This window comes from Amblyomma mixtum, chromosome 3, assembly GCF_055824585.1.
Source record: "Amblyomma mixtum isolate Tamu chromosome 3, ASM5582458v1, whole genome shotgun sequence".
Classification (NCBI taxonomy): domain Eukaryota; kingdom Metazoa; phylum Arthropoda; class Arachnida; order Ixodida; family Ixodidae; genus Amblyomma; species Amblyomma mixtum.
In genome coordinates, this window is record NC_143014.1 from 158,330,376 (window position 1) to 158,351,163 (window position 20,788).

Here is a 20,788-nt window from a genome sequence, read left to right on the forward strand (position 1 = left end):
GGGCACGTACTACTCACGGCTCGGGCGAAACTACGTTATACCTCGTATATAGGCCGGCATCACGTATATGGTGACGCCCCAATTTCAAATATTCTTTTCTGTACAAAATGTTGACTTATATGCGGAAATATATAGCGCTGTGCCCTTTGAATTCCTAAGGGAAGGATCTATCCGATGTGCCAGAGCCTATTTCTTCTTGCCATGTTCAATAGCACGAACGATCTTCCAACTTTTCTCTTAAGCTGAGCACCCGGTGTTTCTGTCCCAGCTTTGGCAAGACACGAACGTCGAACTCGCGATGCACTCAGCTGAAGGGCCACTGCACAATTAGTTCTTGCACAACTGCACTGCACTGCACAATTAGAGAGAGCTCCAGAAACGGCACTAGTCATTGCCAATGTGGCTCCGCTTAGCTACAATTTTCCATTGGCCGTACAACTTTCCACTGCCTTTGGGAACAACCCAACCATTGTGATTTCGATGCGCTCACACACGACCAAAGGTGAAAAAGTACATGTTACCTGATACATATGCGATAAGCTGGTGTGGTTTATAAGGATACAGAATGCATTACGTTCAATGGGAGCCGAGGAGGGGATTTGACTTTAATACTCGTAAAATGAAGCTACTGTTTAAGGAGGTACATTTTAATGAGGTTTTACTGTAAGCCAAAAGTTCGAATTAAAATGGTAAACCCAAAGCTTGGATGTTGACGCCGTTCTTAGAATGAGTGTCAGTGAGGTCTGTGGGATCAAGCTATCAGCTGGAGCACGCCTGAAACCTTTCTCAAGGTCTTCTTATACAACATGTGACAGTGCTGCGCAAAATACCAGTTTTTTTATCTGCATGTGCATTCGCTGTGTTTGTACTGGTACGTAGTGTTGGCTGCGCCGCCAAAGCATATATGCAAAACACACGCACACCATGTACTTTATAATGGTGCCAACTGTACTTTACATTCGTACATGTCATATTGACATTTTTGTGATGTTGTGGCCTTATATTCACAGTTTACGTGACATTTTAATCACTTTTCAAATTCGCTACTCGACATGCGACGTCACTACCTTTTTGACCAATCCGCATTTTTTTGCACGCTGTTGGCATCTCTACGTTCTACACTGAATGGAAGCCTTCATGCTATTGCGTTAAAATGTTTCAAACAAAAAAAAGTTTTGACTACTATGGATGCTTTTAAACTAACAGAAAGTCTGATTTGGCTACATTTAAAGGCTCGCTTCATATAATACTTCCATCAATCCTAACGTCTACTTTCACTAAAGACCCTACCTTTATGACACAGAAAAATTAAGAACTGTGCTTGTAATTCTAGTCAATGCAGCCAGAGGCATTCAGTCAGTACTTAGTTTACCAATAAACATGTTAGTATATAAGCATGCATGCACAAGTGAACATATAATGTACTAATACTGTTGCACAATGACTTAAAATTCTCATTGTAAGCTAGTATTTTCCTACGACAATAACAGACGCTATCAACATCTGCCGAATGGCTGCTGAATTTTTGTTTGCTAATTTCGCACGAAGAAATAAAGAATAGCGCAGGCGACATACCTCCAGACGTGTGGTAGGCACTAACAGTCAGACTGTGAAAAAGCATCCAGAGAGCACAGGGGTAACCACGGAGACCCGGCCGGCTGCCTCGACAGGCCTCATAAGGCCCCACAGCTGGAAGTTCCGCCTGCAACAAAATTTCCTTCCTCATGACATAATGCACTCCCCCTAATTAAAACTCCCAGGATACCGACAACTTGCTGAAATGAAGCTGAGTGCATACTGAAGGGATGCTAGTTAATACAACAGCTGATACTCCATGCATATGACTGCTAACGAAGCCACACTTTGTCAATACCAGCAGTGCTGCCACACATTTGTGGCCATGTCAACCACAACAGTAAAGCACAAGTTCTGTATATTGTACAAAGCATGCTACTTTATTTGAGAAAAGTCAAGAGAGAACACTGAAGCATGTGAACTTGTAGATTCCCTGGCTACAATTTAATGGTCAGGCATGTGCAGCAGTGCTGACTGCAGCAAGGACTGTGTGGCCACAATACCATCCATCACTGTCCTGACTTTTAATGGCACACTAAACATGTGAAACTTTCCCTCCCATCTTAGTCTGTCATCATTATTGGCCACTGCTTGTTGTTGCTTGGCGGTGCCTCAATGCCATTTCAGAGCAGTGCAGTCAAGACTCTTATTCAAGGAGTTATTATAGTTCATGGAGGTTGATCATACAGACAAGCAGTGCACCCAAGGAGTTTCTAAATCTCCACCTGAAACAATAACTAAACACTAGGCAGCATTTTTGTGTACTGCGTCAAAAATGCTGTCTTCTACAATTACGGCACAACAGACTGCATCCATGCACCCAAGCGTAAAAAGTGGCATCACCCCTACTCTGAACAGTGGCATTTGGCCACAGGGTGCTGTTGGTGGGCCGGCAGTGGTAACTACAAGCTAGCATGGTGTGGAGTGGTAGCTACTAGAGCAGAATGGTTGGCACTCTCATGCGGCTACCTCTTGAAAGCTCCTTCAGTGTTGCACCATGCAAACATTTGGACAACTCCATATTAGAGAGTTTTAGTATAGCATACGTAGACATACGCAAAGGCATAGCATACGCTATAAAATAGTGACAGTCGTACTGCGCATGCACCAAACGCTATTTCAAACCGATGTCTTACGTATGTTCGCGTTACATACGCTATTTTTCGAATTTAGCGTGCGTGCTCTCGCGTACGCCAGGAAAAATAGCGTTGTGAACATGGTGGCGCCCATGTCGCCCACTTCAGAGAGAAAATGTCATTTTATTGGGTTTTTAGGCATATTCATTGCCCTTAAATGGAACGTGTGATATTCGCTTGGCCTCCTCTTGCCGACAGCAGAACGAATGAGTCATTAACTTTCCCTATGTTGGATTCTATATAACGATTCCACCGTTCCTAACCCTAACAAACACCGCCGACTGTGGATTGGCTTGATTTGGATTTTTATGCTAAGGTAGTCATAGCCTTGCCAAAAGTAGCCGTTTTGGCTGTAGGGCAGTAGGGGTCCGAAAGAATGCTAGTATGTGCCATGACGTTCTTAAAAAATCTTGCTCGGTTCGGTTACCTACAAAAAATTTAAAAAGAGCTAGGCCCTGCCTCGACTGCGCAGTGCGCGACTCATCGGGGACACCATGCAACTGGCTATCTACGTGATACGACTTGGATGAGCTTGGCCAATGCCTTGGCTAAGTGCGAAAAATACGACACAAAATGTTTTTACATTAAAACATCAGATGGCGCCACTGCGGCATTAGTTATCGTTGCGTTTGGGCGGTTGTACGGTAAACTAAAAGTGCTCTTGCAACTTCCACAGTAACCTCCCGCTAAATGCTAAAGAAGAGAAGGCCCTACTTTGTATGCTACCAGGGAGCCACTCTGAGCAAAATAAGAAGGGTAAGAGAAAAAGCACTAGTACAAACTATATACTGTCATTGGTATCACCAAACTTGGTATCGCCAAAAGTACACTTATGTGCACCAACAACTTGCAACACGTCACTATACTGCTGGGAAAATGCCTGTGATCAAGGTGTGGCAGATTTACAGCTGAACATATACAGTCGAATTCACATATATCTAACTTGCAAAAAAATGCCTACGAGTTCGATATAACGTGTAATAAGATATAAAAGTAGCAGTAAATTCAGCAACATAAAAACACACAGAGATATAAAAAAATGTACAATAGACACTTATTGTGTGCAGATTACCGAGCAAAACAGTGGTGAATTTTTTGTTTCTCCACCTTCACTGCCTCGGAGAGAACACATTTTTCAATGTTATCGATGGGCTCTGAACAGCTGAGACCACAACCACAGCCTTCTATCGACACGCAATAGTGACGAACCATGCTGAGCACACGGAGCACGTCAAAGCACATGCGCACAGGTTCTCTCAAGTCCTTGGCACAATTCACATCAGTGATGCCCTGGTTATCCGCGACGCCGGCAATATGTCTTCAACCACAAGCTCTCCCCCGGTCTCAACGTCGTCATCTGTGGAGATAAAGTCGCCCACAGCTGCCCCATCAAAAATAGCACCAGAAAATTCGAACAAGTGGTTCCACAAACCATCAAGACCTGAGACAGCTTCGTCGAGCTCACCCGACAAAAAATTTGCTCAGTCTTCTCGGGAAAGCAGAGACCAGAATGTCAGAAGCAGATCTGTATAGTTTCATTTTGACATCATTCCACAACCCACTCAGCTTAGACAGGGTGCTTTCCAGAGTGCTTAAGAGGTCGATTTTTAAGTCTCTTCCAGTCCTCGGGTTCTGTAGGAGCCATCCAATCAGACATTTCCGAAAACCAACCTTCACTGTGCAGATTATCCCCTGGTCCAAGGGCTGAAGCACCGACGTTGCATTTGGCAGAACTAGCACCGCAGCGGCCGGCACCGACGTACCAATCTTGGCCTATCAGGTCGTCGATCCAAGATTTCAGCCACTTGGCAAAAAGTTCACGGGTCATCCACGCCCTTAGATTGGACCTCTAGGTCATCAGAACCAAAAGCGCATCCTGCAAGCATCGCAGAGACTTGCATTTTCTGATCACGAGTGGTCGAAGCTTCGTCGATCCATCCATGCCGGTGGCAAGCAACTTCAGATTTCTTCTCATCTCGGTCAACTCGCTTGGTAATTTCCAGTTTCATGGAAAACAGGAGGTTCTGCCGTTTCGGGGCTGCCATCACACGCACACATAGACAAAGAACACCACGCGAAATTACCAATGGTAGCACGACACATCGAAAGTACGACCTGCATGACGACGAAGGCACAACAGAAACAAAGAGCTAAACACGAATATTCTGGTTGGCTGGGTACGCGCCCACCGCCTATGTCATGGAAAATCTGCATAATTATCGGTCTGCGCACTATCATTCGGAGATGTGCTGACGAAAAGCCAGTTTCTTGAGTTGACTGGAGTTGTCCAAAGTTCGATCGGACCTGCGGAGAAGCTAACCCCCGGAGATATGTTGAGGGAAAGCCAACTTCTTAAGTTGCCCGGTGTTATCTGGAGTTCTGTCTATCGGAGGTGATGGATAATTTGTGTATGATGTAACCGCACATTTTCCTACAGGCTCACATTGTGGCTTTATGATGCTCAGAAATTATTCGATACAAAGAATAATTTGATCTAACCGAGTTCAAAATAATCGGGTTCAAGTGTATATAATACATACCAGGTGTTTCAGGGAAGATTTTAAATAATTCTCAAAAACAGGTTTTTTTTATGAAAGAATATGGCTTTTCAGCATAGTATTACCAGTGTTGGCAGACATCAGAAAAACCGGTAAATCGTCTTAAGTAGTAAGCTGGTTAATTAATTCTTAATAATTAACTTTTAACTAGTAGAGTTAGGTGCCTAGTTGCAATTAGAGATTTGTAGCCGGTTGCTAGTAATAGCCATATCAGTTTTTAGAATTTAGAAAACGTATTACTCTTGGAGCTGTGGCTCCACAAAATTTGGCTTTTTTGACTAGTTACACATGCACTGGAAAGGTTGCTTTGCCTGTATGCTTTTCAAAAGCACATGTATTTTGGCAAGATGTAGCCAAATTTTGCTGAGCCAGAGTGCTGAGAATAATCGTGTTTTTCAAATTCTAAAAATTGACACGGCTATTATTAACGACCAGCTACAAATCTCTCATTGCAACTAGGCACCTAACTCTAATAGTTAGTCAACTATAAAAAATTAGTTAACCAGCTCACTACTTAAAGCAATTCACCAGTTTTCTGGTGTGTGCCAACACTAGTAATACTAAGCCGCAAAAGCCATATTTCTACGCCAAAAGGCCTATTTTTGAAAATTACTTCGTCTTCTCTGAAACACCTGGTATATACAGTCGAGTCCACTTATAACAATGTTCAAGTGCCACGAAAATTCCATTGTTATAACCAATAATTGTTATAAACGGGTTTCACGAAAAAAAGCACAACTGCAAAGAGGGGTCACGGACGACAAGTGACATGCGAGCTCCGCCGAGGCATCATTTTGGTGGCACCGAAAGGCGCATTGTAAAAAATACGAGAAGGTTGCTGCGGCTGCCTCTCAGCTTGAAAAATCCCTTAGTGCCCGAAAAAAAACAAAGAAAACATGAAAACTTGAAAGCATTTAATAGGGCAAAATAGCTTGCACTTCTCACTTCTTTGCTGAAACAAACCTGTAATCGGTGAGTTTCGACTGCTTCACGGCAATCTTGCTGACATCGTTCTGGAGGGCATCCAAATGTTGGACATGTCTGAGTGAAAGGTTTTTTGCAAAAACGAAGTCCCGCAGGGACTCGATCATTCTTGAGGCCTCCTGATGAGAGACAACTTGTACAGGCTCCGGTTCATCTTCGTCATCGTCTTTCGCGCCGGTGACTGCTGCAACGATCGCCTCGTCAGTCAATTCTTCGTTTGTGCTGACTGCATCGTCGGCGTGCAAGAATTCTTCAAGTTCTTCCGTGTCGCCATCATCACCGCACACCATAGACCAAAGTTCTGTAATCGCTCCATTGGCAGGAGCTTCGTGACACTCCGTGTCACTGATATCCCCGGCGAAGCCCGCTTTTCGGAAGCAATTCATGACGGTGGAGGAGCTGACTTCTGCCCATGCCCCAAAAATGAATTGAACAGCCATCAGGAGCGAAATCTTAAAGTCTGGAGCGGGTCGGCATTCAGGCAAAGCAATGTTCAGGTTAAGAGCAAGCCTGCTCAACACCCGCCGGTGATACAATGCCTTGAAGCATGCAATCACGCCTGCGTCCATGGGCTGCAAGCCTGCAGTCGTGTTCGGCGGCAGGAAGAAAATTTTCACATGCGACAGCTTCTGAGCAGTCTGGTGTGCAGTACAGTTATCAAGGACCAACGCCACCTTCCTGCCTTCATGCTGCATCCGCTGATCGAACTCGCACAGCCACTCGCGGAAAAGTTCACGCGTCATCCACGCTTTCTTATTATGACGGTAACGAACTGGAATCCTCGCAGCACCACGGAAACAGCAGGGATTCCTAGATTTTCCAATTACGAAGGCGGGGCACTTGTCGCTGCTGTCCATATTCACACAGAGGAAAACAGTCACCCGCAATTTGCTCTGCTTGCCGCCCTTACAGGGATCGCCTTTGAGTGCATGCATCTTTGACGGAAGCATTTGGAAGAATAGCCCGGTCTCGTCACCATTGTACAAGTCCCGGTCTGCATATGCTTCGCGGATGTCCGGCAGTGTCTCTTCCAACCACTTCCGCCTAGCGTCGACATCGAGCGACCCTGCCTCGCCCACGACTGCCTTGTAGACGATTCCGTGCCTCTCCTTAAAGCGCTGAATCCAGCCACCAGCAGGCTGGAAATCGGTGTTTTGAAGGAGATACGCAAAGTGCTTCGCCTTCTCTGCTAAAATCGGGCCACTAATTGGCAAGTTCATAGCACGTGCGCTAAGGAACCACTGATACAGTGCCTCCTCCATGTCTTTGTAGGCACCATGCCGAATTCTCTTCCGGCCGTCCTCCATAGCATGGCCAGCACTAGCATGGCATTCGTTTTCAGTCATCTTGAGCGCGTTGCGGATAATGGTTGAAACCGTTGGCTGCAACAGGCCGTACTTGCATACTAGGTTGCACACTTTTTCACCACCTCGGTGCTCCCTCAAAATGTTTTGCATCGTTTCCAAAGATATTGCCGCTTGCTTTCTCTTCTGCGGCAGTTGATCCGGTAGAGCCACGCTGGCCGCGCTTCCTGAAGGAGAATCGTCCATTGTTGAACTCTGGGGAGGAATCCGATGGGCTTGCAGAACCAGCAGAACCGAGGCCAGTGATGGCAGATGATAAAAACCACGCTGGCAACACACGTGCTTTGACGCTGTACGCTGCCCTCGGAACACGTGCAGCTCGTGAAGCAGGAGCCAAAGAAAGTGGGAAAGATGGGGCAGCCCACACTGAAATGCCGTGACGCGTTTTCAACAGGCGGCGCACCCTCAGAATGGACTGCTCCCCACGCGGATACAAAAGCAACAAAAGGAAGCGCCTCCCTACCCTCTCCACCTCTGCTCAGAGGAAAGTGCCCATCTTTTCTCCTCCTCCGAGTCATACAAGCTTCTCCGGCTCACCCCATGCGCCTTGCCTCGTATGCGTCGTCACGTGATCTTTTCGCAGCCACTCTGTGGCCACTGTGCGGGCGGCTCCGCATACGCGCGCGCGTTTTTTGCGCCGTAAGCGTCTTTGAGGGTTGGCTCCAAATGACTACATTTAATTGTTATAACCGACAGTCTAGTATGATAGCATTGTTATAAGCGGTTTATTTTACCATAGAACACATTGCAAAGGTGACGGTGCCGCGGCTGTCCATTGCTATATCCGATATATTGTTAAAAGCGGTATTGTTATAAGTGGGTTTGACTGTAGTACCTAAAACTAAGAGTTCGTTGCACCAGACATAAGTCAAAGCTTTGGAAATTTTTTTATGCTATCAGCTATGGCTAGTAAAAGAGAGCCTGTTAAAAGCCATGGAACCTTTTCTAAATAGGTGAAAAGAACGGGAACATTAGCTAAGAAGTTTAAATGGCAACATATTCCTGGTTTTATGGCCGATGCTCAATAATGCATCTATTTCAGTTTAACAGTGAATGTGAGCGCCAGCAAAGTGTTTAGCTCAGATATATGAATATGTACTGGTTTTCTGTTTGTTTCTTAGCCTTTTTCTAACCAATGAGAAGTGAGGATCTCCAACCCTCTCCTCCGTATATCAACAATATGCCCAGCATTCAAAGATGACTCCCCACAGGCTGCTGCTGCAAAAAAACTTTCATTTTCTGCAGCAAAAGCTGGACCAAGCTCCCTCATTAGCACTGCCAAAGGCACATTTGTCTCAGGACCTCATGACGCGAGATACACACCTCACAGCTCTGGGCGATTGCAGCTCAGGTCTTAACAAAACTCCTCATTGGTACATAATGGCGATGGCAAGCAACACAACACATCTGTTTTCGCCATAATTTTATCATGAAAAATAGCCTGTGCAAGCAACTAGTCTTGTTTAAATTAGCTGTTTCACATCTTGATATCTCCTTTATTACATTGAACATAAACATAACTGGCTATTGGCTACACCAAACTTTTCCAAAAACTTTGCAAGCAACAAAAACAAGAAATGTTTACGTTATGTACCAAACACACTTGGCCATAAAGCCGATATGTCCAACTCCCCAGAGCCAAAGAGCGTTCACTCTGATGGCAAGCAGCAGGCTTCACTGTGCTACATGAATGCAAGTGGCAATGCGACAAGTTCATGCCATGGCTCACACCTTTTTTTCACACACATCAACAGCACCATGGAAGATACAATAGTATTGACAGTTTTATCCATGCAGTATCCTGCAGTGCGGCTGTCCGGCTGAGGTTAATTGTCATGAAGGTGGGGAAAGCGGTGGTGCTACCAAGATAATGTAGCGGCGTAACATACCTCCTTTCCATGCGACATTGCTGTCAGGCGGGGAAGCCACCTTAGCTACCATTTTATTTGCCAGCGAGTGCTGGCAGTGCTGTGCAGAGAAGCCAACCTACCTGGCATTCTCTCGCAACCTGCAAAATCACTGCCAGTGTCTTCAAAATGGCATAAAAAATTCGAAAAAGGTGTCTCCCTGCTTATGTGCCTCCTCAGTTACTACCCGTTTACTGCCTAAATTGTCTGCCCTTGCATGTGCTTTTCGACAAAATTTCATATAAATTTTTTATTACACTGAACTATCTTACAATTATCAACCTGGTCACTATAGTTAATGAGGTTTGATTGTAAAGAGGCTTTTGCCAATTCAAATACAAAGCAGAGTCAAAGTGGCTCTCTGTTAGTAACCTAGATCTTAAAGCACCAGAAAAGCGTAATAAAATACTAGTTTTCATAGACAGGAACATACTGTGTGAGCTACAACAAAGAGGTATTCATAAAAAATTGGCAAAGTGCTGTACATTAGAATAACAACCAAAGCAGCACGGTGAAGAAGTAAAAAGTTCAACTAAAGGGTCAATGTGCAACACATTGCCCTTTTTCAACCTAAATAGATGTTAAAACTTGCGCAGAATTTTTCCTCTTCAAAACAACCACATTCCTACAGCAGGAGGACCAACCAATAACGACTATTTCTGTTTAAATACTGCCCTTGTACATTTATCTCTGCTATCTGCTCGCATCCTATACTTTATGCTTAACAACAACCAAGAAGGCGACTTGATACAGAGGAAGTTGAATTTAATCGGCATTAGATAACATATAAAAGTCGTATACACAGGAAAACGTATTTCTATCCAAGTAAATAAGGGTTAAGCTTTTTGCAACAAACCAGAAAAGCTCCTTCTAAACTCTTTCTCTGTTCCCCTCTTTCGGTGCTCTTTCCTTTGGTAGTTGGTTCAACCATCACACTGTTGTGAACAACTGTACAACAACAAGATGCTTCTTAACGTGTACCTTACAAAGCTAAGCTCACCTGCTTGTTAAGAAAAGATGAAAGGTCTTCTCCCCGTAAAGAGTCTCCTCCAGATGATGTCACGAAGGTGTGCAAGTTTTGCAGCATCTGCTTCATCGACTCACTTCCTGGAAAATACTGTTTCCCAGTGGCACATTTTAGTTTTTGTTCAACAATAAAAATTATGGATAGCTTAAAGCCTTGGGGTTAAAAAAATATAAAGGTCGTATCAAGGCATAGAATTCTTCACATCAGGGCTCAGCTACAAGCCAAAAGAAAGGGCAAAGGAAAGTGGACACCCCGCAAGTGCAAACAAAGCTCTTCATGCATCACTGCCTTGAACTGAGTGCCTCAGTAGTGTACTACATCCTATTGATAAATATTCACACTAATTAAGGCGGAAATTTGGGCTAGTTAGAAAGCGTTTGGAATCATATTTGCTAGCGTTTAGTGAACACACAAGACAAGAACACAAATACACAGGACAGACGCTAGTCCTGTGTATTTGTGTTCTTGTCTCGTGCGTTCGCTAAGCGCTAGCAAATATTCACACTAAAAATGGCCACTTTAAACAAACATGATCGCTTGAATGAAGTCAATGCCTTTGCCTTATAATGTTGAATGGCATACGTGCGTAAGGTGGATACTCTCAAGACAATTTTGAAGTGCAAACAATCCACTAAATGTTCAAACCCTAAAAAACAAACGGACATCAAAATGCATCAAGTGCACACATATACAAACTTAAAGAAGGCAACAGTAATCCGACCGTATAAAATGAACAGAAAAAAGAAATGTTAATGAGATTGAAGCCATAAAAACAATATGAATATATTTATAGCCTCACACTAAAAATTAACACACAAAATATAATACTCTTGCCACACCAATGCTATATATCATTCACTAATACACACCTCAAGAAACCAGAGCACTTGCTACAAATATGGTCACATAAATAATTAGTTTTAGGAACAAGAGCTCCCACTAACAGGAAAAAATACTGTGGTGATTAAAGGTAGTTGGTAATTCAAGGCATAAAAAAGTAAAAAAAAGAGCTTACAGCACCACTTAAGTATCTCAGGTACGATTAGGAACCGTAAATATTACAATGCAGGTGATAACTTAGAGTTTGAAATACGGTAAGTTAGCCTCTTGTTTAGCCAACTAATGTGGCAGTTTAGGCTTGTTGGTACGGCATGACATGAAAATGTATAGCGTAATATATTTTCGATCCTGCATTTCCTATATTTTAGAGTATTTTAGTTCCTTCCTTGAGATGTCCCAGATAATTTTGCTAGCTGCACATGCGTGATGTTAGGCCATGACGTGCCTTTATATTATGCTCTGCGGTTCTCAATAAACCGTTGCAAGTTAGCGCTCGTGTGTCTCCCGTCTTCCTTCACAGTCCTCGTTTTGTTGTCTCTTATCTTTCTTTCTTTGTGTTTCTGTCCGTCGTTGCGCTACGAATATGTATAATTTGTATTGTCTTACTAGCATACATTTTCATGTCCTCTCAGCTAACGTGGACAAACTGAAACAACAGCTACCTCTCAACATACTAAGCTTATGCATAAGAGCAGGACAGTCCTTGCATGACTGATGGATAATGACTCGAGCATTTTGCACAGTCTCGATCCCTTAACGATAAACCAAACCAGATATCATGACGGAAGCCAACAGCCATCGAAACCAAGGAGCATAGGAGATGTTTTTCTTTTTTAATTTCCAATTTTTTATCAATGAGAGACTAATAAAAACAGAAGAAAAAACAACCACATGCCCCCGGTGGGATACGAACTGACGACCTCCGAATTTCGTGTCCGGTGCCCTACTAATTGAGTCACGGCGACAGCTGTCCAATCTGCTGCTTTCGGGGGTATTTATGCGTAGTGTAAGCGAACCTTCCGAGTGTTCACCAGCGCCACCCTCGTCCATAGCGGTGGATGTAGTATGTCCTGTATTACCGCGAGTGCTGTGTAGGAACGTGGTCGAACGGTGAGGGCAGAAGCTGTGCGAGAACCCTCTTGTGCTACCTATGGCATCAAGGCTGCCACTATTGCGCGCATATGTTAGCGTATATTGGTATCTTTTCTTTTGGTTGTCCTTTGTGTTTTAGCTCTAGTTACTCTGTTACAGCTAGTGAACCAAAAGCACCAACTCGCCCGTCTTTCTTCTTCATCAGAAAACCGGTGATTTGAAGGTCGTGACATGACTCAAATGACATTAGGACAAGTAAATATATAAGTAAATAGGTTGCGCTGAAAAGAAAATTGGAGTAATTGGTCGGGAGTCGAACCGCTGATCCTCTGTTGCAAGTCAGACATGCTACTCGCAGGCCCCGCAGGCACGTTCATACAGCTTGATTAAAGCAGGCCTTTATATGCATGTTGTGTGGTCTTTTAAGTAAAGATTGCAACTGTGAAAGAGGAAGCAGTGTCCGTGTCTGCGTGAGCAAGAGGAGCCATGGCTTGGACACATTAACGTTATTGTGTCATACCTTTAAAGGCACAGCTTAAAGGTCACCCAAACTTTTTTACTGAGGAAGTTAAGCACATTAAATAACCACATTTAACTTGAGCTGATTGTTTCACTTCCTACTTCCCTAGTTAATGATTTTTATTGGTTCCAGAAACTTGTAAAACAAGTTGTACTGAAAAAGTCACGCACATAGCTGACTCAACACATAAAGGTGGACTTTTTTTTTTCTCTCCTTGGCATTACCGCTCCTGCGATTAGCATTATGATAATTTCAGCTACTGCCCAAATTCAAGTTAGCTATACATTACAGGACCTCCTGTAGACAAGCCTCCTTGGAATGGGTTTTTTTCAGTGGCACGGTGGCTCACTAGGCTATCGTACCCAGCTACGAGTCGTCATGTTCAATGTCAGCCATGGTAGCCACATTTTTCAATAAAGGCAAAATGCAAAATAGCCTTCTAAAATTTTGGTTGCCATTAGAACCCCAGGTGGTTGAAATAAATTCCAGACCTCTACTACAGCATGCCTTATAGCCCAGACTTGCTAGGGCACATAAAAATTAACCATTAGTCAACACCTTTCATGTGCTCATGTATTTAAAATTTAAAAATTGTTTTATTTAAGAAACAGGAAATGTCAACTAAAGCATTTCATGTGGAAGTGCTGTTTGTTTATTCAAATGAAGTAAAGTTAACATATCTGTCATTTGTGGCAATTAATTTTCATTAACAAGCCATGGACTGACGACTGGAAAGTGAAGTTCAAAGGAAAGTAAATGAGCAAATTAAAATCTATAACACGTGTCCAAATTAGCTATTCGTACAAGTACATAATCCATTATCTTTTTGCACTGACTTGCAAAAAAAAAAAAAAAAACCAACCTGAATTCTTCTATTCACATACAGTTAAACCTGGATATAACGAAGTTGGAAAAAGTCCGGGATTTTTTGTTACATCCAGGTTTTCGTTACACGCAGTTTTCGCAAGAATACCCGAAGGGCAATGCAGAACGGAAACCAAAATTAGAAATAAATGTAGGTGAAATCACCTTCAAAATGTTTACAGAAAACCCCATTATTCGATGCCGCGGCTTCAGGCCGGAATACATGAAACGTTTTTACGGCTGCAAGTCAGCGATTTTCGCCCGACGGCACGCTCTCGACGCCCAGCGCCGAGAAAAACACCTCTGCCGCTGATCTGCATCCGCCAGATATTAGACACCTTTAGCATACCGTGTACCACGTTACCGTTACCACTAGCGGAGTACCAGGAGCCCGCCCACCGCTGGTGAGCACACGCTGATTGGTCTCGATGCAGCAGGCGCACGCAGCTGCCAGGTACCTGGCGCAATCTGTTGCCGTCAAGGCAAGTTGCGCATGCGCATTGGCTGCGCGTTGGCTCCCGGTACTCCGGTACCAGTAGCGGTAACATGGTACACGGTATGCTAAAGGTGTCTATTGACGCGCGGCATCCGGTGAGACTGGAAGCGGCAGCTGAAGCAAACCATACCAGTGCGGAAAGCCCGTTCTTCCGGTTTGGCTGCCTCTGCCTGCCGTCACCAGCATGGCCGCCATGGCCGACGAGCTAAGCAGTGATTTCGGCACGGAAATGTTAGAATCGTGAAAACGAACGCTACATCAGACCTGAAATGTCGCTTTTTTGTTTAGAAAACACGGCCGAATCTTGGGTCTAAATGCCTGCATTTCCTTCCTGAAGCGAATGTGTCGAAGAAAACTGCAGCTGGTGGTGTCCGCGGCTGAGCAGACGCCAAAAGGTATGTGACGCCATGCGTTCGAGCACGCAAATTCTTATAGATGCTTATGCATGCGTGCTAAAGCAAGTACATTGGCGTCAAAGTGAACACTTTCGTGATTTTAACAGAAGAGTTAGCATCGCTGCTCTCACAGACTTAACTGCTCAGTGGTATTTGCCACTTGTTGATCGCAATTGTTTTCGCGTCGAGGGATACATGATGGCGCACCGCCGCTTCTTCGCTCCGTGTATCTCCAGCCGGGTGTCGCGACGCCATGACATTTTATGCCGCAAAAATATCGTTGAAAAAACGTTGCATGTATCCCGGGCTACGCGAGCAACCGTGGGGCAGCGAAAGCGAAAGCAACGGAGATGCACTGATGGACGCGTTCTCAACTGCGGTCACTAGTTGCAATCGTTGACGCTCCTCTCAAGCCAGTTCGTGCTTTACTTTTCAACCAAATTTCGTAACTCAGCACAAGCTAACAGACAGTCGGCCTAGCGAGTTCGTTACATCAAGGTCAACCGCCGCTAGGTGTTCGTTACATGGAGGTCTCAAATACACACGCTTCAATGGGGACAGCATTGGGCAACTGAAAAACTTCATCATATCGAGGAATTAGCTATATGGAGGATCGCTACATCCAGGTTTAACTATCACCATCTTTATGGTAAAAGACAGATAAAAAAGCCTGCACTCATGGAAAGTGAAACAGCAATATATCCAGCAGGTACACACCTTGAGCAGAATGTCCACAAAGTGCACAAGAGCAGCAAGTTCCGTTTGATTGAGCAGCTGGTGGCCAGCCACTTCCTGACGTAGGGAGTATGCCAGTGCATTGTTCAGGTCAGCTAGGTACACCCTGCAGGCCGCCAACCCGGAAAATCATCAGAACCCTTGAATCAATGCGCACAATGCAGGCAGCATCTCTCAGTATTTGTACAAACACTGGCGGAGCACAGTACTTTTCTGCCTCCATTCCAGTGCTCTTCCCGATGCAGTGGGCCCAAATATTAAGCACGCTTTACTATAAAACTTCTGCTCTTGACCCCAATGCGCATAGCAGGGTTGAGGCAAAATGCCTTGTCAACTTTCAACATCAAAGCTTTGCATCTTCAGCCCAAGAGATTTGCCCATGCGATAATGAAAATGAAGCATTGTCTATTTCTAAAGATCTTTTCCCCATGGGCACTGTCATATTGGAGAAGTGGTGTTATCTGGCTACTGGTCTTGTCACGGACGCCATGATGGCTTGGGTGGCTGGCCGCAGCAGCATTTCCCTCAGCAGGAGCAGCCATTGGCTGCGCAGTGTAATCACACTATTTTGTGCTCTTCTGCATAGGAGATGCTTGCATTCAGGAAAGTATTGATTTTATATGGCTGCTGTGACTACCGGAAACCTTTTATCTGCCGCTGCTATCACTGACACAGTGTACCTATGTGCAGACCAAATTTGCATCGGCCAAGAAACAAGAGCTGATTGTGAATAAACGATGCACAGGGAAAGAAAGATGTTCGCAATGTTGACAGAAATAGCAGAGTATGCGGCAGTATGCAGCAGAGTATGCAGAGTTTGTATGCGGCACACCGGATAAAAATCAGCAATAAGAATATGAGTAAAGAAGACTTTTCCTCTTATCTTGCTAAATACACCTCCCTAAAATTGAAGTTGAAAATTTAGTCGGTAGTCTGCTAGTTCCCTACATGGACTACATTTTTGCTACCTAATGCTTCTTCCACTGATATGTATGCTAAAGCGATGCGAATCATCTAATGGTGAATAGTGGTCATTTTCTGGATTAAAATTAAATCTGCACATACATAACTTCCCTTACGCTTCCTTACTGACTGCACGTACAGTTCTAATTAGCAATTTCAATATGCATATATTCACATTTTGTGTCGTCTGAAAAAGAAAAATTTTCAGTACAGAATGCACAAAAATTTGTGAACAAAGCATGCAGTACACACAGTCTTAGGACAAAAAGCAATTGGATGGCACCTGATGTGCGTTTTTTTTAATATGCGACTTTTCGCTACTGTCCGAACAGAACTACCGTATTTTCCGGTGTATAAGACGCACCCCTGTATAAGACGCACTTGCCATATATGCAGGCTGTCGTTCAAAAAGTTGGTATATAAGACACACCCGTGTATAAGACGCACCCCAATTTACCCAGTTAGGCTAGTGAGGCTTAATTAAACATGCTTGTGCGACCATCGTGCATCGTACCTGTGAGAAGTTAAGCAATGCTAAGTGATCTAAAAAGGCAACACTCACGCCATACCCACCCAAGTTTTAGCAAAAAAGAAAAAAAAAACAAAAGTACTCTTCTTATGTCCGTAACAATTTTTTATTTTAACATAAAACCTTTGAAGTCTTCATCTTCGGATGCGCTATCAAAAAGTTCGCCCATTTCTGGAGGCAACGCGGCTGAAACATTCCCTTCGCACTACGGACGTACTATGTACACGGAGCTAACAAAGTTGCAAAGGGTGACTAAAAAAAAACGCCGGCTTGTCTTGGCTTGTCTTGACAATGGCGAGAAGCATGATTTTCGCCATCTTTTGGCATTTCACATTACTTTTGCTTGGGGCCTCCGAAACTGCCGCGTGTTTATGATCCCGGAAGTCGTTATCCCCGCCGTTTCATAATAAAGTTCACCTAAAAAAGATGTGCACGGCAGTCCCCATATTGAAGTATTAACCGTGTTAAAACCGCGTTATTGGTATCGATACTTTTTCGGTGAAAAAAGCTTGAACATAAACCTGAGTAATTTCCAAACTCGCAAAAAAAAAACACGAAAAATTCGCGTATAAGACGCACCCTTGTATAGGACGCACCAGCAAGATTTTTGAAAAAAGCTGCATCTTATACACCGGAAAATACGGTACTGCACTGTTTATCTGTGAAGGCAACACAGTGAAGGCACTACCACTAGCATAGTGTAGAATTTTCTTTTCACTTTTCCTTTCTCAAAACCCAACTAGGTAATGTCTTTCTCAAAACCAGACTAGGTTAGACATATACTTGCTGAAGACTCCCCTGGGGCCTATGTATGCTACGAAAGAATCATACTGGGCCATGATGCGCTAGAAGTGCAAGAAAATGACTGGCTTTCAAGCCTAGTGCAGCTTAAGCAGCCGCTTCAGCTTAAGCAGAGCCCACCACATGGCCGATGCATTAGCCAGTGAGAGGAGGAAAGGACCCTGCCCCAAGCACACAGCTGCTTTTTTCTTCGCCCGTGAAAATTGTCTGTAGAGATGTTCCCAGAAGATTTCTGAGCCCAAATAACCTCTGAGCACCACAAAACAATGAAGACAAAGGTGGTGAATTGTTAAAAATACCTAGAATGTCCACATTAAGCTTCTGGAAAGTCTGTCAAACTATGTTAATTATATTGTACATAGTAACTAGTAGAGTACTAACCAAACTACCAACATGAGAAAAATATTCCAGCCCTAGTTTGTTTCATAAAATGATCTGCTGCACTTTGGGCAAAGGAAGTCTTAGCTTGGCACATTACCACTGCACCATGCACTCACCTGCTCGTGTCCACTTGGCTGATTTCCTGCGACAGCTCTGTACTAGCAGGTGTTGAAGAAGGAGTTGAACTTGCTACTCGAATGTAAGGTTCCAGCGCCCGCAGCACCCGCTCACGAGAGCCATTTTCTTCATTCACCCTGTACATGATAGCACAAACCATGAGTCAAACATAAAATGTAAAAAAAAAAACAAAGAAACACAAACAACAAATACTGCAGAGCTGTCATCAAAAATCAACACACATTCAAGAGCTGGTCGCTGTGTTCTACACACTGAGAACAAAGCACATTTGCTACGCTTGTTACTCTCACATGAAGACAGAAAAAAGAATGCAATGCCTAATGATTTCCAATGGTTAAATTACTTGTCCTCGGGCAAAATGAGAAGAATCAGCTTTAGACACCTGAGTATCCTAGTCGTGCTGCCATTACGATGAAGAGCATAAAGGTCCGCCCAACGAACATCTGAAGCATCTGTCACATGGGGTAGCAAGGACTCCAGCCAGCTGCCATCTGAAGAGACCACGAGACGCCGCACATATATGGACTGCCTTGACGATAGCTCCAAGGTCACCTGTGCAGGAATGTGCCGTTCACTTAATGCGAGTCCTGATGTCAAGTAACTCTTCACTTCCACCATATTACCCATCCACGCTACCCTTATCTTGATCACATACATCCAAGTAAGTCTTAAATCCAAAATGACAAGGAACTTCTGTGCAAAAATAAGCATTTATTCTTTTTTTGTGTAGTCCACTTCTGCAAGCCAAAGTGAGAAAGTATAGCTGTTACTGTTAACAGGTGACAAGAATGCCATCATTTCTTTTCATTTTAGACAAAAATAAAAGATAAATATGTAGCATTCTGGCCTTGCCATGGGGTTAATAACATATTGCACCTTCGATTAATTCTCACATTTTTTTAATTAGAATAAATTTCACGATTAACAACTGTTAAATACCTTGCAAATTAAAAATAGTGCCTATCACTACACTTTATATACCCCTTTTCATAGTTGATTCATTTTCTGAAACAAATCAATAATGTGTCCAATCAAATTGACAAAAGATAAACACCACAAATTTGAAAAGTTAAGCTCACTACAATAGCAGCTCACCTCTTTCCCAATGTATGAAGCATTGCGTTCCACCACAAGGATCTGGGTATCTGTCATTGCAGGTGCATTCTGCCACAGCTCTTCTACGCTTCTTACTCTGAAATGCATATATGATATACAGCATAAAAGCTGTATTGACAATGAGTACAACCAGTCGGCCACATTTTATTAATGCAAGTAATCCTAACTTCGAAGAGCAAAACTTTAACTTGACAATAAGTTTGCAAATATGAATTCAAGCCAGCAAGAGCAAAACAGATAACTTATTTCACAGCAAACAAGGGAAGGGGAATAAGGGGCTCGTTATAAATATGACAGAAGCCAACAGCCACAGAAACCAAGGGGCACAGGGGATTTTTTTAAAAATTAATTTATTTATTTTGTGGTGTTGATCAATTTAGAATATTACTGAATATGTTATCGCTTAAAGCTAATTGATTAGAAAAGCAGAAGAAAAAACAACCGCATGCCGCCGGTGGGATCCAAACCCACGACCTCCGAATTACGCGTCCGGTGCTCTACCTCTGAGCTGCGGCGACGGCTGTCAAACCTTCTGCTTTCGGGGGTATTTATGTTTACAAGTAAGTTAGGTTACTTGTAAACATAAATACCCCCGAAAGCAGAAGGTTTGACAGCCGTCGCCGTAGCTCAGAGGTAGAGCACCGGACGCGTAATTCGGAGGTCGTGGGTTCGGATCCCACCGGCGGCATGCGGTTGTTTTTTCTTCTGCTTTTCTAATCAATTAGCTTTAAGCGATAACATATTCAGTAATATTCTAAATTGATCAACACCACAAAATAAATAAATTAATTTTAAAAAAAATCCCCTGTGCCCCTTGGTTTCTGTGGCTGTTGGCTTCTGTCTTATTTCACAGCGTGTGTTTACTTCCGGTGCCCATTTGAACAAGGAAGGCTGTATGAAAGGTTCTTTTATGACAGCTCCAGAAATCATGCATCCCATATCACTTAACAGCTAAGGTGCTTGGCTACAATGCTTAAATTGTCTTTGCAATTGTAGTTACAATTTTAAATTTAGAAACATTGGTTTTAATTACAGTTTTGTTAATAAACATACATGTAAGTGAACTGGAATAACAATTGAGAAATTTGCGCTGCAAACAGAAACCAACGTTTGTGACGTCAACAAAGCTTCTGCCTTCATAAAACCTTGGTGCTTTATTTGCTGCCTGGTAAGAGATCTGGGAGTGAGACAGCTGAAGGGAGACCAAAAAGCTGTGCTAGTCTACTGCAGCAGAGAGCAGGAGTTGTCAGCTTGCCAATCATCATCCACAACCAAGACAACACTGCTAGGACAATTCTGCTCTTGCACTGCCTACCTTTCATCCAAGAAAGCAACCACCAGAGTGAGTGAGCCAGGTAAACAGCTAC

The 20,788-nt window shown here is 43.6% G+C and overlaps 1 protein-coding gene across 3 annotated transcripts in view; it reads right to left on the reverse strand.

Annotated features, from left to right (window-relative positions):
• The window catches only part of LOC149352486 (sulfhydryl oxidase 1-like), a 116,270-nt gene that overhangs the window by 80,326 nt on the left and 15,156 nt on the right, over nt 1–20,788 (reverse strand). For all 3 annotated transcript variants that reach the window (XM_089581677.1, XM_089581676.1, XM_089581675.1), the window contains exons 4-9: nt 19,401–19,497; nt 18,688–18,857; nt 18,284–18,421; nt 15,476–15,599; nt 10,525–10,641; nt 1,576–1,702 (exon numbers count right to left, since the gene is read on the reverse strand). In XM_089581677.1, coding sequence (XP_089437803.1) covers nt 1,576–1,702; nt 10,525–10,641; nt 15,476–15,599; nt 18,284–18,421; nt 18,688–18,857; nt 19,401–19,497 — 773 coding nt within the window. The remainder of the gene's footprint in view (nt 1–1,575; nt 1,703–10,524; nt 10,642–15,475; nt 15,600–18,283; nt 18,422–18,687; nt 18,858–19,400; nt 19,498–20,788) is intronic.